This window comes from Oncorhynchus clarkii, chromosome 5 (genome assembly GCF_045791955.1).
Source record: "Oncorhynchus clarkii lewisi isolate Uvic-CL-2024 chromosome 5, UVic_Ocla_1.0, whole genome shotgun sequence".
Classification (NCBI taxonomy): Eukaryota; Metazoa; Chordata; class Actinopteri; order Salmoniformes; family Salmonidae; genus Oncorhynchus; species Oncorhynchus clarkii.
In genome coordinates this window covers 60,231,272-60,253,728 of record NC_092151.1, presented here as the reverse complement: position 1 = coordinate 60,253,728, position 22,457 = coordinate 60,231,272, and the positions used below count along the sequence as shown (strand labels likewise).

Genomic DNA, 22,457 nt, shown 5'->3' with positions numbered 1-22,457 from the left:
GGCGCAGTGGTCTAGGGCACTGCATCACAGCGCTAGCTGTGCCACCAGAGACTCTGGGTTCTCGCCCAGGCTCTCAACGCACAATTGGCCTAGCGTTGTCCGGGTTAGGGAGGGTTTGGCCGGAAGGGATATCCTTGTCTCATCGAGCACCAGCGACTCCTGTGGCGGGCCGGGCGTAGTGCGTGCTAGCCAAGGTGGCCAGGTGCACGGTGTTTCCTCTGACACATTGGTGCGGCTGGCTTCTGGGTTGGAGGCGTACTGTGTTAAGAAGCAGTGCAGCTTGGTTGGGTTGTGTTTCGGAAGATGCATGGCTTTCGACCTTCGTCTCTCCCGAGCCCATATGGGAGTTGTAGCGATGAGACAAGATAGTATTTACTAACAATTGGATACCACGAAAAGGGGGTACAATTTAAAAGAGAAAATGCCAATATTAACAATTGGTGATAGCGGCTAACCATATGATGAACTGCAGTCTCTTCTTGTCCATAAGAAACAAACATGTAAATATGTAATTCATTTGGGTGAACTAGACTATCCCTTTTAAAATAGGACCATAGAAAATCCTGCCTGGAGATGGCTCTCCAAGTGGTTTGGCCACCCCTGATCTATGTTAACAAATACTGGGGGTTTCAATATGTTCATGTGACATTTGATTTCTGCAAATTACTCCACATTCAAGATAAATCAAATGAATATCAATCTTCAGATGGTTGAGGCTGATTTGCAAAACCTTTCCGTCATACCTTTCACCTGACTCATCTCATTGAGGGCTTGATGATTAGTTGACAAGTTGAATCCAATGTGTTTGTCTGGGGCTGCAACAGAAATGTGTGCTATTGGGGGTACTTGAGGACTCATAGCCACTGTCCATAAATGCTTACAAAAATGCAGACACGAGTTGATGTATCAAATTTCAAATAGCCTAATTACACCAGCAACATTGGTAAGAAGTGAAAAAATTAAAGTCGAATGACTAATGTTCTTGCTGAGAAAAACACTAATTAGTCCATTGTAGGGGAATTGTTCTTTTTTTTAAAATGTATTTCACCTTTATTTAACCAGGTAGGCTAGTTGAGAACAAGTTCTCATTTACAACTGCGACCTGGCCAAGATAAAGCAAAGCAGTGCGACACAAACAACAACAACCGAGTTACACATGGAATAAACAAACATACAGTCAATAACACAATAGAAAGTCTATATACAGTGTGTGCAAATTAGGTAAGATAAGGGAGGTAAGGCAATAACTAGGCCATAAGTGGTGAAATAATTACAATTTTGCAATTAAACACTGGAGTGATAGATGTGCAGAAGATTTTTGCTTTTTTCATTTCACCTTTATTTAACCAAGTAAGCTAGTTGAGAACAAGTTCTCATTTACAACTGCGACCTGGCCAAGATAAAGCAAAGCAGTGTGACAGTAACAACAACACAGAGTTACACATGGAATAAACAAGCGTACAGTCAATAACACAATAGAAAAAAAGAGTCTATATGCAGTGTGTCTAAATAGCATGAGTAGGTAAGGCAATAAATAGGCCACAGTAGCAAAGTAATTTCAATTTAGCAGATGATGGTGTGTAAGTAGTGATACTGGTGTGCAAAAGAGCAGCAAAGTAAATAAAAATGATTTGGGGATGAGGTAGGTAGATTAGGTGGGCTATTTACAGATGGACTATGTACAGCTGCAGCGATCTGTTGGCTGTTCAGATAGCTGATATTTAAAGTTAGTGAGGGAAATGTAAGTCCAGCTTCAGCGATTTTTGCAATTCGTTCCAGTCACTGGAGGACTGGAAGGAAAGGCAGCCAAAGGAGGTGTTGGCTTTGGGAATGAGTGCTACGGGTGGGTGTTGTTATCGTGACCAGTGAGCTGAGATAAGGCGGAGCTTTACCTAGCATAGACTTATAGATGACTTGGAGCCAGTGGGTCTGGCGACGAATATGTAGTCAGGGCCAGCCGACTAGAGCATACAGGTCGCAGTGGTGGGTGGTATAAGGTGCTTTGGTAACAAAACGGATGGCACTGTGATAGACTGCATCCAATTTGCTGAGTAGAGTGTTGGAGGCTATTTTGTAAATGACATCACCGAAGTCAAGGATCGGCAGGATAGTCAGTTTAACGAGGATATGTTCGGCAGCATGAGTGAAGGATGCTTTGTTGTGAAATAGGAAGCGGATTCTAGATTTGATTTTGGATTGGAGATGCTTAATGTGAGTCTGGAAGGAGAGTTTACAGTCTAACCAGACACCTAGGTATTTGTAGTTGTCCACTTATTCTACGTCAGAACCGTCCAGAGTAGCTATTGCTGGACGGGCGGGCAGGTGCGGGCAGCAATCAGTTGAAGAGCATGCATTTAGTTTTACTTGCTCTTACTTGTTCTAATGTCTTTCATCAGCTATTGTGAAAGACCAAATAAATTAAACAGATATTAAAATCTCCCAAAGACAAAATGACAGCCTAAATCTGCCGTTACACCCAACACAAATTATATTTTAATGTATTGTCCTCCACTAAAATCAGTTACACATTTGGGTTCACAATCTGTTAGGGAAAAATACTGTTCATAATGCAGTGAGCCAAACCAAGTCGCTCTACCAGAATTCCGACTGAATGCTGCCTTTTCGATGTTACAGCCTAATGAATCTAACAAGGTAAACAATGACCAAACAAGGTAAATAATGTAGCCTATGGATCTGAGCTCATGAAAGTGGTGGATTCAATCACTAGTAATAGGCTATAATATTGTCATATGCTGTCAAAAGGAAGCGTTCTGCAACAGCAACAGGAGTGACAGCAAATTAATTAGTTGACAATTGTGCACAAAACAGCGCTACATGTTGCTGTGCTGCTCTTTTGACACTTGAGATCATAAACTTTCCTTATGAAAAAACATTGCAGTCAGAGTGCAGTATAACTGCAGTCCACTAGAATAACTGTAGGTAGACTGCAGCATAATTGCAGTATGCTGCAAATACTGCTTCTAAAATAACTATTTTTTTTTACTGCGGTAATTTTGCATTCTAACTGCAGTTAGTTACAGTGCAGTATTACTGCAGTACACTGTACACTGTAATTCTGAAATTACCGTCCAAAATACCACAGTCGACTGCATAATAATGTAGCCTATGTAGTTACTGCACTTTTACAGCAGCTATCTTTTTTTGTAAGGGTTTGTTCTTTTTTGTAAGGGTTTGTTATTTTTTGTAAGGGTTTGTTCTTTTTTGTAAGGGTTTGTTCTTTTTTGTAAGGGTTTGTTCTTTTTTGTAAGGGTTTGTTCTTTTTTGTAAGGGTTTGTTCTTTTTTGTAAGGGTTTGTTCTTTTTTGTAAGGGTTTGTTCCGTGGAGAACGAACATCCCTATCCAGTGTGCCGTGGCGGTCTGCTCCACTCTTATCATGAGGGGTGTTTCTTTACAAACGCGTATCCAATCGCCTTGGTCCCAGACCCTTACTAAACCAATCACAAGTTTCAAACTGCCGCTGTTAACAGTGCGGTGGCCGGGAAATGGAGGATTTCACGGGTGATGCTGCCGCAGTTACAATGCTGGTGATGGAGAATTGCAGGCGCATATAGTCTGATATAAAAAAATATTTGGTGGCACAATTGAAAAGTTAAAGCACTGAATATACACTGGATTATTTAGAAAATAGAATGCGTGAGAAATAAAAGGTGTGAGCTTGTGAAGAGGGTCAAATGCGTACACGTGACATCCCGGCAACTTTGAGAAAAAACACTTTATATCGGAGTTGTCTGGAGACTGCTATGCACATTCATGTCATAAGGCTTAGTAGCATAGCATCTCTCTCCATTAATACAGGCGGAAGTTGTCAACATCCCTCATTGAATATAAAACATTTAATAAACAAATTGAATATTCAAAAAATATTACAATAATGAGATGTATCAACCAATCCAAAGAAAGGATAGGCGAGAGCTAGACAGCCCGCTGTGCCGCTTTGTGGACAACGACTCCCATTAGGGCGTTTGTAGGGCGGAGGGACATGTACCTTGTCAGTATATCCATCATCTTTGGAGTTGGCAGCACTGGGTGTGGCGTGTGAGAATGTGAAGAAGGTCAAATGCGGAGCAGTGGGGATGATTGCACCAGAAGAGAGGAAGAGGATAAACGTTTTGGATTAGTTTAACCATTTTTTTATTGCTCATTTGCAAAGTGAGGCTTATTTTATCGAATATATGTTTTTTTTAATGTTTAGGTTGTTATGAATTTAGTGATATGTACATGTACAAATAACCTCAACTAACCTGTACCTCCGCACACTGACTCGGTACCGGCACCCCCTGTATATAGTCTCGTTATTTTTATGCTATTGTGTTACTTTTAATAATTTTTTACTTTAGTTTGTTTGGTAAATATTTTCGGAACTCTTCTTGAAATGCACTGTTGGTTAAGTGCTTGTAAGTAAGCATTTCACGGTAAGGTCTACACTTGTTGTATTGGGCACATGTGGCAAATAAAGTTTGATTTGATATACACAATATATACAAAAGTATGTCGACACCCCTTCAAATGAATTGATTTGGCTATTTCAGCCACACCCGTTGCTAACAGATGTATTAAATCGAGCACACAACCATGCAATCTCCATAGACAAACATTGGCATTAGAATGGATTTACTGAAGAGCTCAGTGACTTTCAACGTGGCACTGTCATCGGATGCCACCTTTCCAACAAGTCAGTTCAAATTTCTGCCCTGCCAGAGCTGCCACGGGCATCTGTAAGTGCTGTTATTGTAAAGTGGAAATGTCTAGGACACACAACGGCTCAGCCGCGATGTGGTAGTTTGTCGAGAGCTTCATGAAATGGATTTCCATGGCTGAGCAGCCGCTCACAAGCCTAAAATCACCATGCGCAATGCCAAGTATCCACTGGAGTGGTGTAAAGCATGCTTCACCGTCTGACAGGAGGAATCTGGGTTTGGCGGACACCAGGAGTATGCAACCTGCCCAACTGCATAGTGCCAGCTGTAAAGTTTGGTGGAGGAGGAATAATGGTCTGGGGCTGTTTTCATGGTTCGGGCTAGCCCCCTTAGTTCCAGTGAATAGAAATCTTAACACTACAACATACAACAGACGATTCTGTGCTTCCAACTTTGTGGCAACAGTTTGGGGAAGGCCCTTTCCTATTTCAGCATGACAATGCCCCGTGCACAAAGTGAGGTTCATACAGAAATGTTGTTTGTTGAGATCGGTGTGGAAGAACTTGACTGGCCTACACAGAGCCCTGACCTCAACCCCATCGAACACCTTTGGGATGAATTGGAACACCGACTGCGAGCCAGAACACCGACTGCGAGCCGACTGCGAGCCAGGCCTAATCGCTAATGCTCTTGTGGCTGAATGGAATCCAGCCCCCGCGGCAATGTTCTAACATCTAGTGGAAAGCCTTTCCAGAAGAGTGGATGCTGTTATAGGAGCAAAGGGAGGACCAAGTCCATATTAATGACCATAATTTTGGAATGAGATGGCAAGCAGGTGTCCACATACTTTCGGTCATGTAGTGTAACTGGACGCACGTGACATCTCATTGGCTAGAATGTTCCCACCTGATCTCGCCTCCTCCCACCTGCCTTTCCGCCTTTGCGACAAAGGGAGAATCTCAATTGTATACTCCTCACGTCCTCTTTCTGTCCTTGCCTCCTTCCCAAAACCCATTGGATGAGAAAGTCCGAGGTCCCCCTCGTTGCAGACGGTGCACTACTTTTGTGAGAGAGAAAATGTTTCCAGTGCAGCATAGGGCTATATTGATCCGCTAATACAGGCAAGACTGGCTCACTTATTAGGCAGGGTTAAAGACGGTCTATGGAGGAAGATTTAAGAGGGCGACATTTCCTGAGTGGTGCAGCGGTCTAAGGCACTACATCGCAGTGCTGAGGCGCCGCTTCAGCCTTGGGTTTGATCCCAGGCAGTGTCCCAGCCGGCAGTGACCAGGAGCTCCATGGCGTGGCATACAATTGGGCCAGCATCGTCCGGGTTAGGGGAGGGTTTGGCCGGGGGAATTTCCTTGGCTCATCATGCTCTAGCAACTCCTTGTGGCGGACCAGCCCTGAATGGCCAGGACCAGCCCTGAATACTGCCGTAGTAAAGGCCCAGTGCACTACTTTTGTGAGAAAGATACATGTTTCCTGCACTCCACACATAGGTCTACTAATACAGGAGTATAAAGGCCCAGTGCACTGCTTTTGTGAGAATAAAAATATATATACACAAAACAAAAATATAAATGCAACATGCAACAATTTCAAAGATTTTACTGAGTTACAGTTCATAAGGAAATCAGTCAATTGAAATAAATGCATTAGGTGCTAATATATGGATTTCCCCCTGACTGGGAATACAGATATGCTTCTGTTGGTCACAGATACCTTAAAAAAAAGGAAGAGGCGTAGATCAGAAAACCAGTCAGTATCTGGTATGACCACCATTTGCCTCATGCTGCGACACGTCTCCTTGGCATACAGTTGATCAGGCTCTTGATTGTGATCTGTGGAATGTTGTCCCACTCCTCTTCAATGGCTGTGCGAAGTTGCTGGATATTGGTGGAAACTGGAACATGCTGTCATACATGTCGATCAGAGCATATCACACATGCTCAATGGTTGATATGTCTGGTGGGTATGCAGACCATGTAACAACTGGGACATTTTCAGCTTCCAGGAATTGTATAAAGATCCTGCATGCTGAAACATGTGATGGCGGTGGATGAATGGCACAACAATGGGCCTCAGGATCTCGTCACGATATCTCCGATATCTCTGTGCATTCAAATTGCCATCGATAATATGCAATTGTCTTCATTGTCTGTAGTTTATGCCTGCCCATACCATAACCCCACCAACACCATGGGGCACTCTGTTCACAACGTTGACATCAGCAAACCGCTCGCCCACACGATGTCATACCAACTGCCCGATACAGTTGAAACTGGGAATCATCCATGAAGAGCACACTTCTACAGCATGACAGTGGCCACCGAAGGTGAGCATTTGCCGACTGAAGTCGAACTGTTGTCAGGTCAAGACCCTTGTGAGGAAGACGAGAACACATATAAGCTTTCCTGAAACGGTTTCTGACAGTTTGTGTAGAAATTCTTGGGTTGTACAAACCACAGTTTCATCAGCTGTCTGGGTGGCTGGTCTCAGACGATCCCACAGGTGAAGAAGCCATATGTGGATGTCCTGGGCTGGGGTGGTTACAAATGGTCTGAGGTTTTGAGGCCGGTTGGACTCTAAAACAACGTTGGAGGCGGTTTATGGTAGAGAAATAACATTCAATTCTCTGTCAACAGCTCTGGTGGACATTCCTGCAGTCAGCATGCCAATTGCACACTCACTCAAATCTTGAGACATCTGTGGCATTGCATTGTGTGACAAAGCTGCACATTTTAGAGTTTAAAAAAAAAATGTTCCCAGCACAAGGTGCACCTGTGTAGTGACCGTGCCGTTTATTCAGCTTCTTGATATGCCACACCTGTCAGGTGGATGGATTATTTTGGCAAGGAGAAATGCACACAAACAGGAACGTAAACACATTTGTGCACAACATTTGAGAGAAATAAGATTTTTGTGCTTATGGAACATTTCTGGGATCTTTTATTTGAGCTCATGAAACATGGGACTAACACTTTATATGTTGCATTTATATTTTTGTTCAGTATATATGTTTTATTTTATTCCGATTTTTCAAGGGGTGCTGCAGCCCCCTCAGAGGTAGAAAATGCCAACTCATTTCCGTTTTTTATGACTACATTGTGCTTGTTGAACATTGCAGGCGACTGCCGACTGACTGATCTACAAATCACCTTGCATCATAAATAACTACTCATTGTTATTTGTAAATCAGTCAGCCAGTCGCAATTTACCTAAGATACATTACGGTTTTGATTCTCTGGAACACGGCGATATAAGTGAGTTCCAGTCCGACTATAGGTGCATTCAGTTCGCTTGATTTGTACTGAATGGCACGTTTCCACACAACCTTCTTGAACGGACGTTGAGGTACGTTTGCTCCCGTTTAGTGGGTGCTGCAAGGCGTGTCTTGAGGCAATGAGTGGCGTATTTAAAGAGCAGTGGTCATGCTGACAGCGTTTTCCAACCCACAACCTCCTCGTTTCTCAATTGGTCGTTCAGTACAGTACCCTTTCCGTTCAATTGAACGTTACAGAACATAAATCGTACTGTACGCAGCCCAGGACTGCTGCCAGACCCTTCTGACAGTATCGGATAGTGAGGCATTCTCAATCGGTGTTGGAGCTATTTAACTCTTATTGGAGGCATCGAATGCGTTGTACTTTACTGGTTTACTATATAAATGTTCTGTAAACATGTTTTATAGACATTGTATTGCAAACCTCGAGCGCCCCAATCAAATGGAGCGCATTACATCACATGCGCTTTTCTTCCCTTGAGAAAAAAAACACTGGAGCGGATGTCGCGGCGGCACTGACTGTTTGTGGTGAGCTGTCAGTGAGCTTCTACGCTCAATGTGTGGTAGCGAGGCAGCAGAAAGCGTGGCTGAAGCTTGGGACCGATGGAACAGCAGCGCCTGTAAACTGGCAGAGCACCAAAGAAGTGTAGAATCGGGGGGTGGGTGGGGGGGTTGTATGTGAATTTCAAAGAAGTCGGGATGGACGGCAAAGGTACGTTGAAGATGTTCTCCCGAAAGAAAAGGGAATTGATAAAAACCCCTTCCATCTCGAAGAAGACTCGAGCAGGAAGCCCCGGGCCACAGAGCTCATCATCAGTAAGTAGCACATCATCTCTGATTTCCTCCTGTCACTCAGACAGATTTCCTATACTGTCTGTCCGCTGCTGAGAAGCTAGGGGAGTTGGGGGACAGCATGACAGATGTCAAACTTCAGTAGATTGTTTAGACCTGACCTTCAATTAAATTGACTTCACTTATCGTAAGTTATGGACCAGCAATTACATATTTAGTGGGGTGTTTTGAAGGCTACAGGTGAGCATTTTAGGTGATTTATATGGACAGTAGCCTATCATTTAATTCATTTAAAGTAGCCTAGTGGGGGAGAGATGTTATACTATTGGGATATTTGGTTGAATATTTGAGGACGTTGTTGATGAATACTTAAAACTAGTTGGATTAGTCAATTCAAAATAAACAGTTAGTCACTGATAACTTTGCAGAATGACTCATTTTTTTTCGTTTCTCACTCATTGGAAAATATTTTTGTGGGTTAGTAAGCCAGTATTGGTTCGTCACCTGCAAGATGAGTCTAGTTTAAAAAGTGACTCCTGCTAAAGATGATGGGAAAACAATAGGGACAGAGACCATGCTGAAACGTGGTAGCAAGAATAGTTACAACCCATACTCCACGGGCCAGAGAGTTAAGAGAGAGGAGGCTAAAGCCAAGAACAAATTGGACAAACAACCCAATAGACCCAACGTCTGGCTCAAACAGGTATGTCAAACACTACCAATTAGTTAGCCACCTAGGTTTTTATACATTTTCCTCATGAGAAGGAATGAGTGTTATTATTCTCACTGCTTTGAGACCATCTGTCCTTAAAATACTTATTTCCGTTTATAAAAACATGTATCTGCTTCATACAGTATGCTACACTTTCAAGTTTAGAATACAGTACCATAAAAGGTGTTCTTGGAATAACATGATGCAAGGTCTGCTCTAGTTGTCTTAGTTGCGCCTCCTACTGGCAGGGTGTGATGCTGCCGCTATTTTCTGTTTCATAACCACACCGTGCACCTGCCATTGATACTGTTTAGACTTTAAGATGTGTACGTTTCAGGCCTCTACACTACATCACTGCATCCACGACTTGTAACAGCTAGACTCTGATTTAGCTATTATTTAATAAACTCTGGCATTTATGTTAGGTGTGTTGTAGTCCATGGACAAGTTGGGACACTTGATGAGTTGATTTCATAACTTTTCCGTCATGTCTCATCAAACCGTACAACTTGATGTTGCTTAAAGTGGCCCGAGTTTCTGTTTTCGGTGAGCTGTTTCAGGGTGTGGCAAGAAGCTGAGTCAGGAAGTGTTACACAACACAGGCTCTTGTTGAAGTCTCTGTTTGTCTGTTTACCAACAGTCTGCCAAAAATATCAGTCACATTATTGTCCTGATGTTTTTGTGTTACCACAGATGTCACAAGTCCTTCTCCCTCTCCTCTCCCCCCTTCTCTCTCTTACCCAGCTGTCTATTCTCCAGGAGCAGCCTCGTCGTGATGCTATCGACACCACCCCTTCCTCAACCTCATCCTCCTCCACCCTCTTCCCCATTCCCGGTGCCCCATCGGACTCCTCCGTGTCCTGCCCTGGCACCCCAAGTGCCCAGCATAGCAAGCTGGTGGGGGTGGGCTGCCCGACCCCAGGGGCCACCATGAAGAGGCCCACCGGCCTCAGCCGTCATGCCAGCGCCGCGGGGTTCCCTATCCACTCATGGGTGTTCACCAAGGGCCAGGGAAAGGGGGCTATCACCCCCACCACCCCCCAAGACAGCTCAGAGAGCATGGCCATCGAGGTGGAGGACATCCCCTCTCTGTTAAGTAATGTGGCCCGCTTTGCTGAGGCCGTAGAGAAGTTGAAGGACGTTGTATTGGGGGAAGGTGAGTGGTAAAAGGTTCACATAGGTTTATGCACTTCTCCTTTGTCTGGCTAAGGTTTAGCTCTCAGGGAGGTAGAGGACACAAAGGCCATGTTTGAACATGGTTGGGGGGGGGGGGTGTGTGTACCTTTTCAAAATACAGTTAACCAACTGCTATGGTCAGTCTCTGGAGTCTTGATATTCATTTGTCTCCTCTAAGACTGTTAGAGAGGCATAAGAGCTTATAGATGGGACAACTTATCTTCAGAACTCTAGTCAGATATTTCATTGTGCACATGATTGAGTGGTCCTCTGTAGGTCCATTGGTAGAATGTGGAGCTTGCAGTGCCAGGATATAGTGGGTTTTGTGTGACTGTAAGTCGCTTTGGATAAAAGTCTGCTAGATGTATTACTATTATGATATGCCTTTGTTATTGGGATTGCTTTTGGCTGCATCGTGACCATCTGCTATTGTTTCCCAGTCTTATTGTTCTCTGTGTGGATGTCTAAATTCTCCACTACTCCTACCTGATGCGCCACATGTTAGCATGCGCTCAGAACAATGCTGTTTTGGTTCCCCTCCTCACCCCCCCTGTTCACCACGTGTTGCGTGTGGGAGGGGAAGGGCGGGCTGGCTGGCTTTGCACAAGCAACCCAGTTCTCTTGCTCGAGATGTAACAGCGACCACACTCCAGCAGGAAACCAGTCTCCTGTTTACTGCAATTTCTGTCTGTACTCAAGCAAAATGGCTGGTCCAACGGTTTTTCTGCAAAAATGACTTCAAAATGACTTCAGGGAATTCGGCCCAAAAACAGTCATAGTTACCTCAGGATTTTTTTATTTTCATGAGGCAGGCTGATAATGTATAATTTATTTTATTGATGCAATAAAATACAAGATGTGCAACAAGTGATGTAACAATTTCAACTTGAGAGAGTCAGGCCAACAATTGGTCTCACTTTGGAACATGGGTTGATTGCTCTAAAAGTGATGGAATGGTTAGGGTGTCTATACTTTAACTTATTACCCCCCCCCCCCCCCCCCGTGACTGTCGTATTAATCTAAACAGGAAGCAATGATGCATGGCAGAGCGACCTCGTTCAGACTTCCTCCTCACATAGTCCACTGCGTTAGTCTGACCTGTGACACCGTCAATACCACAAGACTGCTTCCAGTCCATCCTTGTGATGTTCTGAGATTAACCTCCCCGTTTGAACCTATCACATGGTCAATATCTGACATGATGTGCTCCCTTAAGTTATGAACCTATCTCTGAATTAAATTCTGACAAACCACAACCATCTAAAACTGAAATATATTTGATACGAGATTATCCAGGAACTAAATTGACATACAAGTCTATGCACACAGTCACATAATGCCACATGTTCATTTAGCTAGTTTCAGTTTCCATAGTAAGCGTCTTGGAGCCTTTTATACATCCTCCTTCTGACATGCCCTCTAACTAGTCCACCCTCTATGGCCTCCTGGTCCCATTCCATGGGCCAGCCACTTTGACAGACATGGACATTGAGATGGAGGGCCAAAGGGGAAAAGAGGAGGAAGGAGGGCTCTACCGGCCAAAGGATCTGCTGTCTGTGAGAGAGAGACAAGAGGAAGTGGCCTGCAGACGTCACTGCTGACATCAAAGCTGTCCCTGCCGTCCGTGTTACTATTCATGGTGTCCAGAGACTGGTCATGAATCACTCCCTCTCAACCTCTAATAACCTGTAATGACCTCTAATACTGTGACCAACCCTAATAGTCTGTCTATAAAGATGATCTCCATGTTATATGGATTCCGTGTTGTGACGGTGAGCCCCGTCACAGACCTCAGACACAGCCTTCTATCTCCCCAACACCAACCCTATCACTTCCGGTTGTAACTAGTACTCGATAGATGTACAAAATGGTAGGTTAGGCTCAGTCCTCTTTGTGTGTGGCTGTAGACAAGTGGAGTGCTGTGTATTAGGAATGGCACAGGATCCATGTCTCTCCTGTCTGTGTCTCTGACTGTCCCGTCTCTTTTTTGCTCTCTCTGTCTGTAGACAAGCAGGAGAACCGTCGCCCTCTGGCCCATGAGTGCCTGGGAGAGGTCCTGAGGGTCCTACGACAGGTCATCAGCACCTACCCTCTCCTCAACACTGTGGAGACCCTTACTGCTGCAGGCAAACTCATATCTAAGGTTAAAGGTAAGACTACTGGCTGGACCAATCAGTGGTCTACTACCTAGGGTCAAAAAGTCCATGTTTTTAGCACAAAGTCAATGAGTTAAAATGGCCTAGAATGAACACATTCATTATTTTGATTGCAGGATTTCACTATGAGACTTGTAATGACACAGAAAAGAAGGACTTTGAGAAGGCCATTGAAACCATTGCAGTTGCTTTTAGTAGCAGGTAAGTATTTGGTACATCCGTTTCTCAGTATGTATTGTCATGAGCTAGTAACAGTATTTCATGGATCCTGGAATAAACCAAAGGTGACACTGTGCGTCACAATGCTCTTTCTTTTGACTTTTTATTCTCTGGCACGGAGTAATGGGACATGACCATGTGTCCTCAGTGGTAAGGTCGGGGTGGTGGTGTATGACGACAGTAGAACTGTAGAAGTACAATGTACGTGTGTGTGTGCATTTGTGCGATAGAGAAGTGGAGCTTAGAGCAAAAAACACAGTGACACATTTGCATGTGGCTCAGTAGAAAACAGGAAGTGTAGTGGTGGTTTTCTTCTCTTCTGTAACCTAGGACACAAAACCAAAACGCAGCCATTTGGCGTCTGTTGTCTCAACAGATTATCTACAGACAGAGAATAGGTGCGTCTATCCTCGGATACAATGTGTAGGTGTGATAATGGTCGTTTGGATACAAACATATCACTCTCAAAAAAATACAAATACATTTGTGACCAACTGGCTCAAATAAGTCTTCTGTTGCAACATTTTGAAATTGTGTTTTTTTTTATTTTTACATTGGATAAAAATAGAGACTCGGTGCTACAAAATGGTATATCATACACTGCATTTTAGGAACAATGGGAAAGTAATTCTGCTTTGAAAGTTGATGAACTTGTAAACTCACTTTTTGAGAAAATGGCCTTTGAATTTTGGGTACCTACTGGAGAGCTCTCCTTTGTCTACAACCATTCAGCATTGTTCACACCCTCTTAAGCCAGCCCCACCTATCTTTTTAAGGATTCACATGTGAGGTCATGTGCTAAACAGTGAGTAGTGAAGTAAAGATTAAGACTAGAAGTGGTAAAAGTAGTAGCCTACAATAAGGAACAATTCCAGTTCAACAGGAAGTGTCCAGATAAAAATATTTAGTCAATATTAGATGACGCTTACCCAGACACATTTGTCAAAATGAATGGATCATGTGAAAAAAATGATTTAACCCCCAGCCACATACTGCCAAGCTAAAACATATGCTCTGATATGGCTATTTTATGTCTATTTTAAAATTGTAAATAGGAATATACATACATAATTCAAAATAACGTTTGTTCACTTCCTGGCCATGCACAGTACATACAACCCCAACAGGGCAAAGAAGACAGAGCGGAAGTTATATGGCCGGTGCGATTGCACAGAGCCTGGCATCAACCACTTCCTGATGTTTTTTTCTCTCTCCTTGTCTCCTTTCCTTGTCTCCTTTTCTTTCCATGACCACCGGTAGGGGAAAGAACCCGAACTTTACCCTTCACATTGCTTTAACCGATCAAATCCTATTTGATCTACACATTTTCCCTTTTTATTTTAGTCCTTCCTCTCTCTCCATCTCTGATGGAAGTACTGTCAGTGTAATGGCCTCTCTCTGTCCTCCTCAGTGTGTCAGAGCTGCTGATGGGGGAGGTGGACAGTAGTACCCTACTGTCCCTGCTGCCAACAGAGAAGAGCAGGGTGAGTGGGGGTTAATTTGGCTTTCTTGGTGTGCATGTGGCAGGAGGTGTCGGCTCTCAGAGCGGATGTTTGTGGGCAGCAAGGCCAGCTTCCTGGCAGTGATACAGTGTGTCTTTATCTCTGCCTGTTCCTCTCCCTCGCTCTCCTGTTATAACAACACACACAGGCCGCCTCTGAGACTCCACATAACACAGTTCCTTCAATCTCATTCATCAATGCAGCTCCAATACTGACACACTGAATTCAACAGGCCTGCACACACACACTGGGGGGTTATTGCCTACAGTCTATGTGCCAAATCCTATTTTCATTGGAACTTTCAAGTTTGTATTAGTCATATGTACAGGATACTTACTTGCAGGTTCCTTCTCAACATTGCAACAACAAATAATGAAAGATAAGAATATGAACATAAAGTAAATGGCTCAGTAGAATATAATAAATATTTTAGCAGAAGTATGAAACAGGAAGGTGAGATTTATAGTCCAATATTTACACGTGTTTTGGGGAAGGGGGGATGAGGGAGCAAGTGTTTTAAATTGTGCAGTATTTAATATCCATCATTCAATTGTACATGCCCATCCCTGAGATGCCACTTGGCATTGCTCTGTTCCATCATTATTTGTATTGGCTCTGGTAAACACGGTGTACCGAATAATTAAGCAATAAGGTCCGAGGAGGTGTGGTATTTGGGCAATATACCACGGCTAAAGGCTGCTCTTATGTGCAACGCAGAGTTGCTGGACACAGCCCTTAGCCGTGGTATATTGGCCGTATACCCCAAACCCTGATGTGCCTTATTGCTATTATAAACTGGTTACTAACGTAATTAGAGCAGTAAAAATGCATGTCTTGTCGTACCCGTGGTATACGGTCTGATATACCACGGCTGTCAGCCAATCAGCATTCAAGACTCGAAGCACCCAGTTTATAATATACTATATAGCAGAGTTGGGGTTAATTCCACAAATTCTCCCTGTAAATTCCATTTAATTTAAGGTCAGTCTTTGAATTCAGAAAATTAAATTCCTCTCAACTCCAATGTTAGGTCATTTCCAAGAATTCAATTCCTTATTAAGGCTTTCAGGCTGATCATGGAACTGTTCAGACATCCTAGCTTTATTGGAAATATAGAAATACATGTTGAAATGATTAAAAACAAATCCTGCAGCTAATTGTTTTTATACTAAGTGCATTCATTCCAATAACTGAGAAATGTAATAATATTGAATTCCAATTCAATTACAAAGATCAAATGTTTTCACAATGTCAATTAAAATAAACTAAATAAAATAAATAAGTCTCATTCCAATTCTATTCCCATTTCATAACTTGAAGATTGTTGAAATTAGAATTCAACGTAAGCTCTTCAATTCATGATTGAATTCAATAATTGAATTGGAATTTCTGCTACAGAGTACAGAATAAGGTACTGTTCCGCAGAATTCTTGAGTGGTCTGAAACTCTTTCTCTCTGTGTGTCCAGTCTATGGAGAACCTGTACGGGGTGTCGGGTCATGGGCTAGAGGGAGCTCAGATGAGGAGTGACCTGCAGGACTTTGGCCGGGCCGAGGAGGTGGACATCATGCTGCAGCGTAGTGAAGGGGGAGTGGACTCTGCTCTGGCCTACGCTAAGACCATCTCTAAATACATGAAGGACCTGATGAGCTACGTGGAGAAGAGGACCTCACTGGGTGGGTAGACACACACCGCAGACAGTTCCCTACACACAATAGTGGAGATTTAGGTTGACTCTTATAACCTGAATGTAACGTATTATTGATTTGTTGAATCACCCATGTATCTTTCCCCATCCAGAGGTGGAGTTTGCCAAGGGCTTACAAAGACTGTACCAGTCCAGCAAGCACAGCATCACACATGTAAGCCCTAGTGATATTGTATTTTGTAGTAGAAGGAGTTAAGGAAAGGAATACCCAATTCACTCTCGTCAAAATGATTACATCCAATTCAAGAGGCTCCTGTGATGACAATGCTATTTCCCCTCTCACCACTCCCTATCTCTCAGCCCCACATGCCCTTCTACTCCATCTACTCTCTGGCTCTGGAGCAGGACTTGGAGCAGAGCAGTGGGATGCAGCAGGCCGCCACCACACTGCACAACCAGACCTTCCTACAGCCTCTGATGCAGCGTAAACACGAGCATGAGAAGAAACGCAAGGAGGTCAAAGAACAGTGGTACCGTGCCAAGAGGAAACTGGTCAGTTCCTTGCTAGTGCTATTTATGCAGTATGTTATCTCTCTATTTATATTATCTCTCTCACATTGCCATGAAGTTTACAGGTATACATGTTTTACCGTTTTGAGAATGATTTGACAATATATCAACAAAGTATCTATTAAAGAAACAACTTTGTTTTCTCCTTCAAGATGTTGCCCAATTTGTACCCAAAGACTGATTCTGTGTACCTATGTGTTTGGGATCCAGATGGAATGTGAGTCTAACCTGCGAAAGGCCAAGCATGCCTACATGGCTCGCTGTGAGGAGCACGACAAGGCCAAAGCAGCTGCTAGCAGAGCCGCAGAGGAGGATGGAGGAGGCTCTACCACCAAGTCTCTGGGCAAAAAGTTACGAGTGGAGGAAGACGCTCGCAACAAGGTCCCCATCACTGCATATGTTGTTTTTCCTCCATTCTCTCTCATCTCCACTCTTCTACTCATCTCACCTCCCCCCATCTCTCCTCCCCATATCTCGCCTAGTCTCTTCTCTCCCTCGCCTCTTCAGTGAAATCTGCTAAAAAGCAGACTGCAAGTCGTTGTCAAAGCCTATGGCCATATTTCATTGAGTATTGTATGCCATTAGCCTAGCTGAGAATTGACCACCGTGTGTGTGTGTTCAGGCTGAAGAGGCAGAGGCCACCTACAGGACATGTATAGCAGACGCCACCACCCAGCAGCAGGAGCTGGAACACGTCAAGGTCAATGTGCTCCGACTGCTGCAGGAGGTCATCAAACAGAGTGACCAGACACTGCGCTCGGTCAGTACACACACACACAGACACGCAGACAATTTGTTCAGCGCGGCCAGTCTGTTTAGCTTACATTACACTCCTTGCACTCCCTGTGATGGAATGTAAGCTAAACCTTCTCCTCCACCACATGACTAAACCATTCCTCTCCTTCCCTCCAGGCCACCATCTCGTACTACCAGATAATGCACATGCAGACGGTGGTGTTGCCGGTCCACTACCAGACTCTGTGTGAGAGCAGTAAGCTGTATGACCCGGGACAGCAGTACGCTGCCCACGTCAGAGACCTGCAGCTCACTGAGGAGCCTGAGGTCACCTACCAGTTTGAGCCCTACACTGCCACTGCAGCCTCCACACAGTGAGTCACTCCTAGCCTCAAAGCTTTTGGTTTGTTAGGTGTCTATGGGCACTCGGTCACTTTACACCAAGTAATAAATAAGAGGTAATAGATTTACATGAGTATCATGTTTTTTGGCTGGTTTTATATCTGTTAATTCAGGCATCCAGCTCGACCCCTTAATGACAGCTTCAACACAGACCAGCAGAGCAGCTCTGAGGGTCAACCCAGCACCGGAGAGACCACAACAGGGGAGGACCTCAGCGCTGAAAACGCCAGAAAGAGTATGTCATTTTGTATGATATTGATGCGGTTCTTACTGTCTTGTGCCGTCTCACTATGCAAGACAAAACAATGTAGACCTACATGAGGTATTTGTGCTGTCCATGATAACCTTTTGTCCCCTTCCCAGGACAAGGCCACAAATCGTGGGGTTCTACAGTGAGTGATGCAGACAGTGTAGAAGGGGAAGGTGGCCTGGAATCTCCTACCACCAGTTCAGGTAAGGCTTTCTCTGTCTGTCTCTCTATCTCTATGTCTCCCTCCATCTCCTTCAGTGCTATAGCTGTGTGTTATTGTTTTGTACGTTTTAGGTGACATCAGTAAAATGGCACGCACCTCCTCCACCGGGACCATGTCGTCCAACGAGGATCCAGATGAGAAGGACGGGAACGTGGCCTCCTTCGAAGCACCAAGTAAGACCGGAGGTCTACCTCCTCTCTGTTTGCCAATTATTACATAATTCATGCATTTATCAATTTATCCATCAATCTTCATCTGCAGACATAAATGGCATGGAGCCTGAGATTGCGGTTCCAACCGGACCTTTCCGTAACATTGGGCTCTCCAAAGCCGCCCAGACTCATCGGCTGCGTAAACTCCGCACCCCGTCCAAGTGTCGGGAGTGCGACAGCTACGTGTACTTCCAGGGAGCAGAGTGTGAGGAGGTGAGAGATAAGACCATCTCATTCGTCACCTTTGAAAGCAATAGACTTTGGCTGCTTGATTAGCTGATTACGTCTGTTTTTCTGTGTGAATGACATCTCTGACTTTCATTGGTTATCATCCTGACCTCTAACCTCTTGACCGACTGTATGCCCCTTGTCCTCTATACCAGTGTTTCCTGGCATGTCATAAGCGGTGTCTGGAGACGTTAGCCATCCAGTGTGGCCATAAGAAACTGCAGGGTAGACTCCAGCTGTTCGGCCGAGACTTCTCCCAGGTGTCCAGCGGCAGCTCTGACAGCATCCCATTCATCATCACTAAGTGCATTTCGGAGATTGAGAGACGAGCCCTGAAGACGAAGGTGAGGGTACGCGGGATGAAGGGTCTGTTTCTTGAAAGGAGTGTAATGGTTGGCTGTATGAATGCATTATTTTCTTTCTCCTTCTCTATCCTTCTCTCAAAACATTTTCCCTCTCTTCCCCATTGGTCTCCATCTCTCTCTGCAGGGTATCTACAGAGTAAATGGGGTGAAGACTCGTGTAGAGAAGCTGTGTCAGGCCTTTGAGAATGGCAAGGAACTAGTGGAGCTCTCGCAGTGTTCCCCCCATGACATCAGCAACGTCCTCAAGCTCTACCTCCGACAGGTACCTTGTAGCTGTTTCAGCCTCCATATTTATTTGCGCTTATCATGGGTTGTCTTTGGATAAGATGGCTACAAACGAAGATAAAAAAATCGCTCTGTCCTCTACAGCTTCCAGAGCCCATCATGCCGTTCCGCCTGTACAACAGCCTCATGGGGTTAGCCAAGGAGAGCCTGCAAACTGAGGGAGGGGAGGCCGGGACGGGGAAGGGGCCAGAGCTGGTGGACCTAGGACCAGATACGGACCCAGCGGTCCTGGCTGTGGTGGATAGACTTAGGGAGCTGGTGAAAGAGCTGCCCAAGGCTAACATAGCCACGCTGCGCTACATCGTACGTCACCTGCGCAGGTGAGCAGCTCAGAAGAGCATACTACATTGCTTACTCATTTTTTTTTTAACCTGACACAGATCATTACAAAAGAGGATTCACAACTGTGATCATGTATTACTTGTTTAAACCTCCGTCATATCATCGTTCTACCCCATCTCTGACATCAGGATTGCGGAGTTGGAGCAGGACAATAAGATGAGTCCCAGTAACCTGGGCATCGTGTTTGGCCCCTCTCTGATAAGGCCCCGGCCCACAGGGGCCACAGTGTCTCTGTCCTCTCTAGTGGACTACCCCCACCAGGCCCGCATCATAGAGACTCTCATCGTCTTCTACACAGCCATCTTCCAGTCCAAATCGTCTAGCACCAGCAGTCGCCCATCCTCCATCCTCCAACAGGTGTATTTTTGTGTGTCTGCGTGACGGTTAATAATATTTGTAACATACAGGAAGAATGTGAATGCTTTCATTTCAGCCACACCCAATAGCTCAACCAATACCAGAGTTTGAACTCAAGTTCCTTGTTTTAACTCCTGTTTGTCTCCCACTGCTGGTGCAGAGTGTCAGTGTGGATGTTGAGGAGGGCAGCAGTGCCGTGGTAGCTGAAGGAGAGGAACAGGAAGCCAAAGAGGAACAGAGCAGAACAGACTCTGACAAGATGGAGGAGGGCTGTGGTAAGAGGTGTTTAGATGGATTTGAAGAAGAATTACTACACGTTTGCCTTTTGAGTTGAGTTACATCTTTATAACTTGTATTTATCCAGGTGACCAGTGCCATTTCATTACAGCCCTTTGCTTTTTCTCCATGCAGGAAGTTTTCCAGGTTCCCTGAGCTCCAGTGAGCAGATTGTGGACTCTGACTCAGAGCTGGATGAGACTGGGAGGGGGTCCACACACCACCCACACTGCCTGGTCAAACAGGAGAGCGAGGTCAGCACAGAGGATGACCAACTGAACTGCAGGGATAGTCTGGAACTCTCCAGCCAGTCTGTACCCCAGACCGACCCGGATCCAGACCAAGACCAGGAGAGTCCTGGTCCCGATGCCTCGGACCACGACCCCCCTGAGCCCCCAGACAGCGAGCCCCCGGACCTGGAGGTGTCTGAGCAAGAGCTGAGCATCTCCCTGGCTGAGCTCAACATGAATCAGTCCAACAACTATGTTCTGGGCCATGTGTGGAGCGAATCTCAGTTTGGTGCCGAGGGACAGGGAGCCAGAGTTTGTGTAAACACGACCTGTGCAATGTGTCGACCTCACTGAAAGTCTTTCCTGGAATTGCATGATATATGAAGTTAAAGTTTTATATGTACTTCAAGAGGATGGATCCTGGTTTTAGCTTTGGTATAGAATGTCAGCATTGAATATACTACATGGCACATCCCTCATAGACACTTAGTTATAACTGTTTTCTGCCATCATTCATTATAGTTCTAACCAGCTGTGACTTAATAATTTGGAAAGTAAATACCTTCTAGATTATCGCTGTGCCAGTTTGTATTTCAAATATTTCTTTAGGGACGTTGCTCTTTAAAGCTTGAATAATGTCCAGTAGTGAGGGATCTTTGTCTTGTATGTGTGATTTGTGTGCGTGATGCATTTCTACGATAATTATTCCAGGTATTTAAAGTGCTGCTGGTTTTATTTCAGCACTAAAATTAAAAAAAAATGAATTTTTACATTTTGTGTTTTTATAAATTGTATCATTTTGCCTTGCGTTGGATGGATTTGTCATTATCGGTTTAATCACTTTTTGTCAATGTTTTGTAATAAAGAGTATGCTATTATAAATGTTATGCCTTGTCCTTGTAGCTCTTTCATTGTAACTATAGCCCCGTTAATACCTGGCGCTAACCCTTTGTCCTGATCTTATCCACATTCTGATTGGGCACATTTTAAGAACAGGTGTAGATGATTAAGACAATGTGATCACATCTTCCTGACCACCACCTGAGGTAGTCAGGCATGTATTGTCTGGATCGTTCAAGCCTGGTGGTAGGGGCTATAGGACGGGCTCATTGTAATGACTGGACTGAAATTAATGGAACCAAGTCAAACGTGGTTTCCATATGTTTGATACCGCTCCATTGATTCCATTCCAACCATTACAATGAGCCTGTCCTATAGCCCCTACCACCAGCCTCCACTGGTCTGGATTTCAATCAAGTGTAAACAGATCTGAATGGTCAAAACATTTTAAATCATTATACCGGCTTCAACTCCACTGAGTGGTAGCAGCATTAACTTAAGGCAGTATTGTCATAAAATAAATTCATATTATTTTGAAATATCTGTCAAGTAATTTGCATACAGCGAGGCACCAGCTAATCTGATCACAATGCAGACACAGTGGAAGGATAGACATTCTAATTCAATGTGTAGATGTGACAAACCTTGATCAGATAGTTATTGGATCATATTGCTCAGATCATGAAACTCACATGTTAGCATAAGGTGTAAACGAGGCTTATGGGCACTAACCAAGTACAATATTAAGTGTGATCGCGGTATCACCGTTCAATGAGAGAATGGCATTATAAAGGGAAGAAGGAACCAGAAAGTTAACCAAGCCAGTTGACTAATGTCCATCTCATACCGTGACCTCCCCCCCACTAAACAAAGAATGAAGGCTGGTTTAGTAATCAGGAAACAGTCACTGGTTAGGCAAATGCTTTAATAATAGTCCTGTAGGGCCATTGACGTAAACATTATCCACAACATTTGAATTTTGTTCAAGCCCTTT

General features: G+C 44.3%; 1 protein-coding gene across 1 annotated transcript; it reads left to right on the top strand.

Annotated features, from left to right (window-relative positions):
• The first annotated feature begins 8,615 nt into the window (after nt 1–8,615).
• On the top strand, nt 8,616–21,152 carry LOC139409136 (rho GTPase-activating protein 45-like). Its single transcript, XM_071153886.1, is given in 22 exon segments — nt 8,616–8,760; nt 10,193–10,604; nt 12,631–12,774; nt 12,897–12,981; nt 14,411–14,483; nt 15,969–16,176; nt 16,301–16,362; nt 16,509–16,700; nt 16,929–17,099; nt 17,341–17,478; nt 17,631–17,827; nt 17,969–18,090; nt 18,219–18,308; nt 18,400–18,501; nt 18,590–18,753; nt 18,924–19,112; nt 19,258–19,395; nt 19,503–19,738; nt 19,889–20,117; nt 20,278–20,392; nt 20,529–20,886; nt 20,888–21,152. Coding segments are annotated over 22 exon segments (3,600 nt in total). The 5' UTR covers nt 8,616–8,643; the 3' UTR covers nt 20,946–21,152.
• Nucleotides 21,153–22,457: the final 1,305 nt, after the last annotated feature.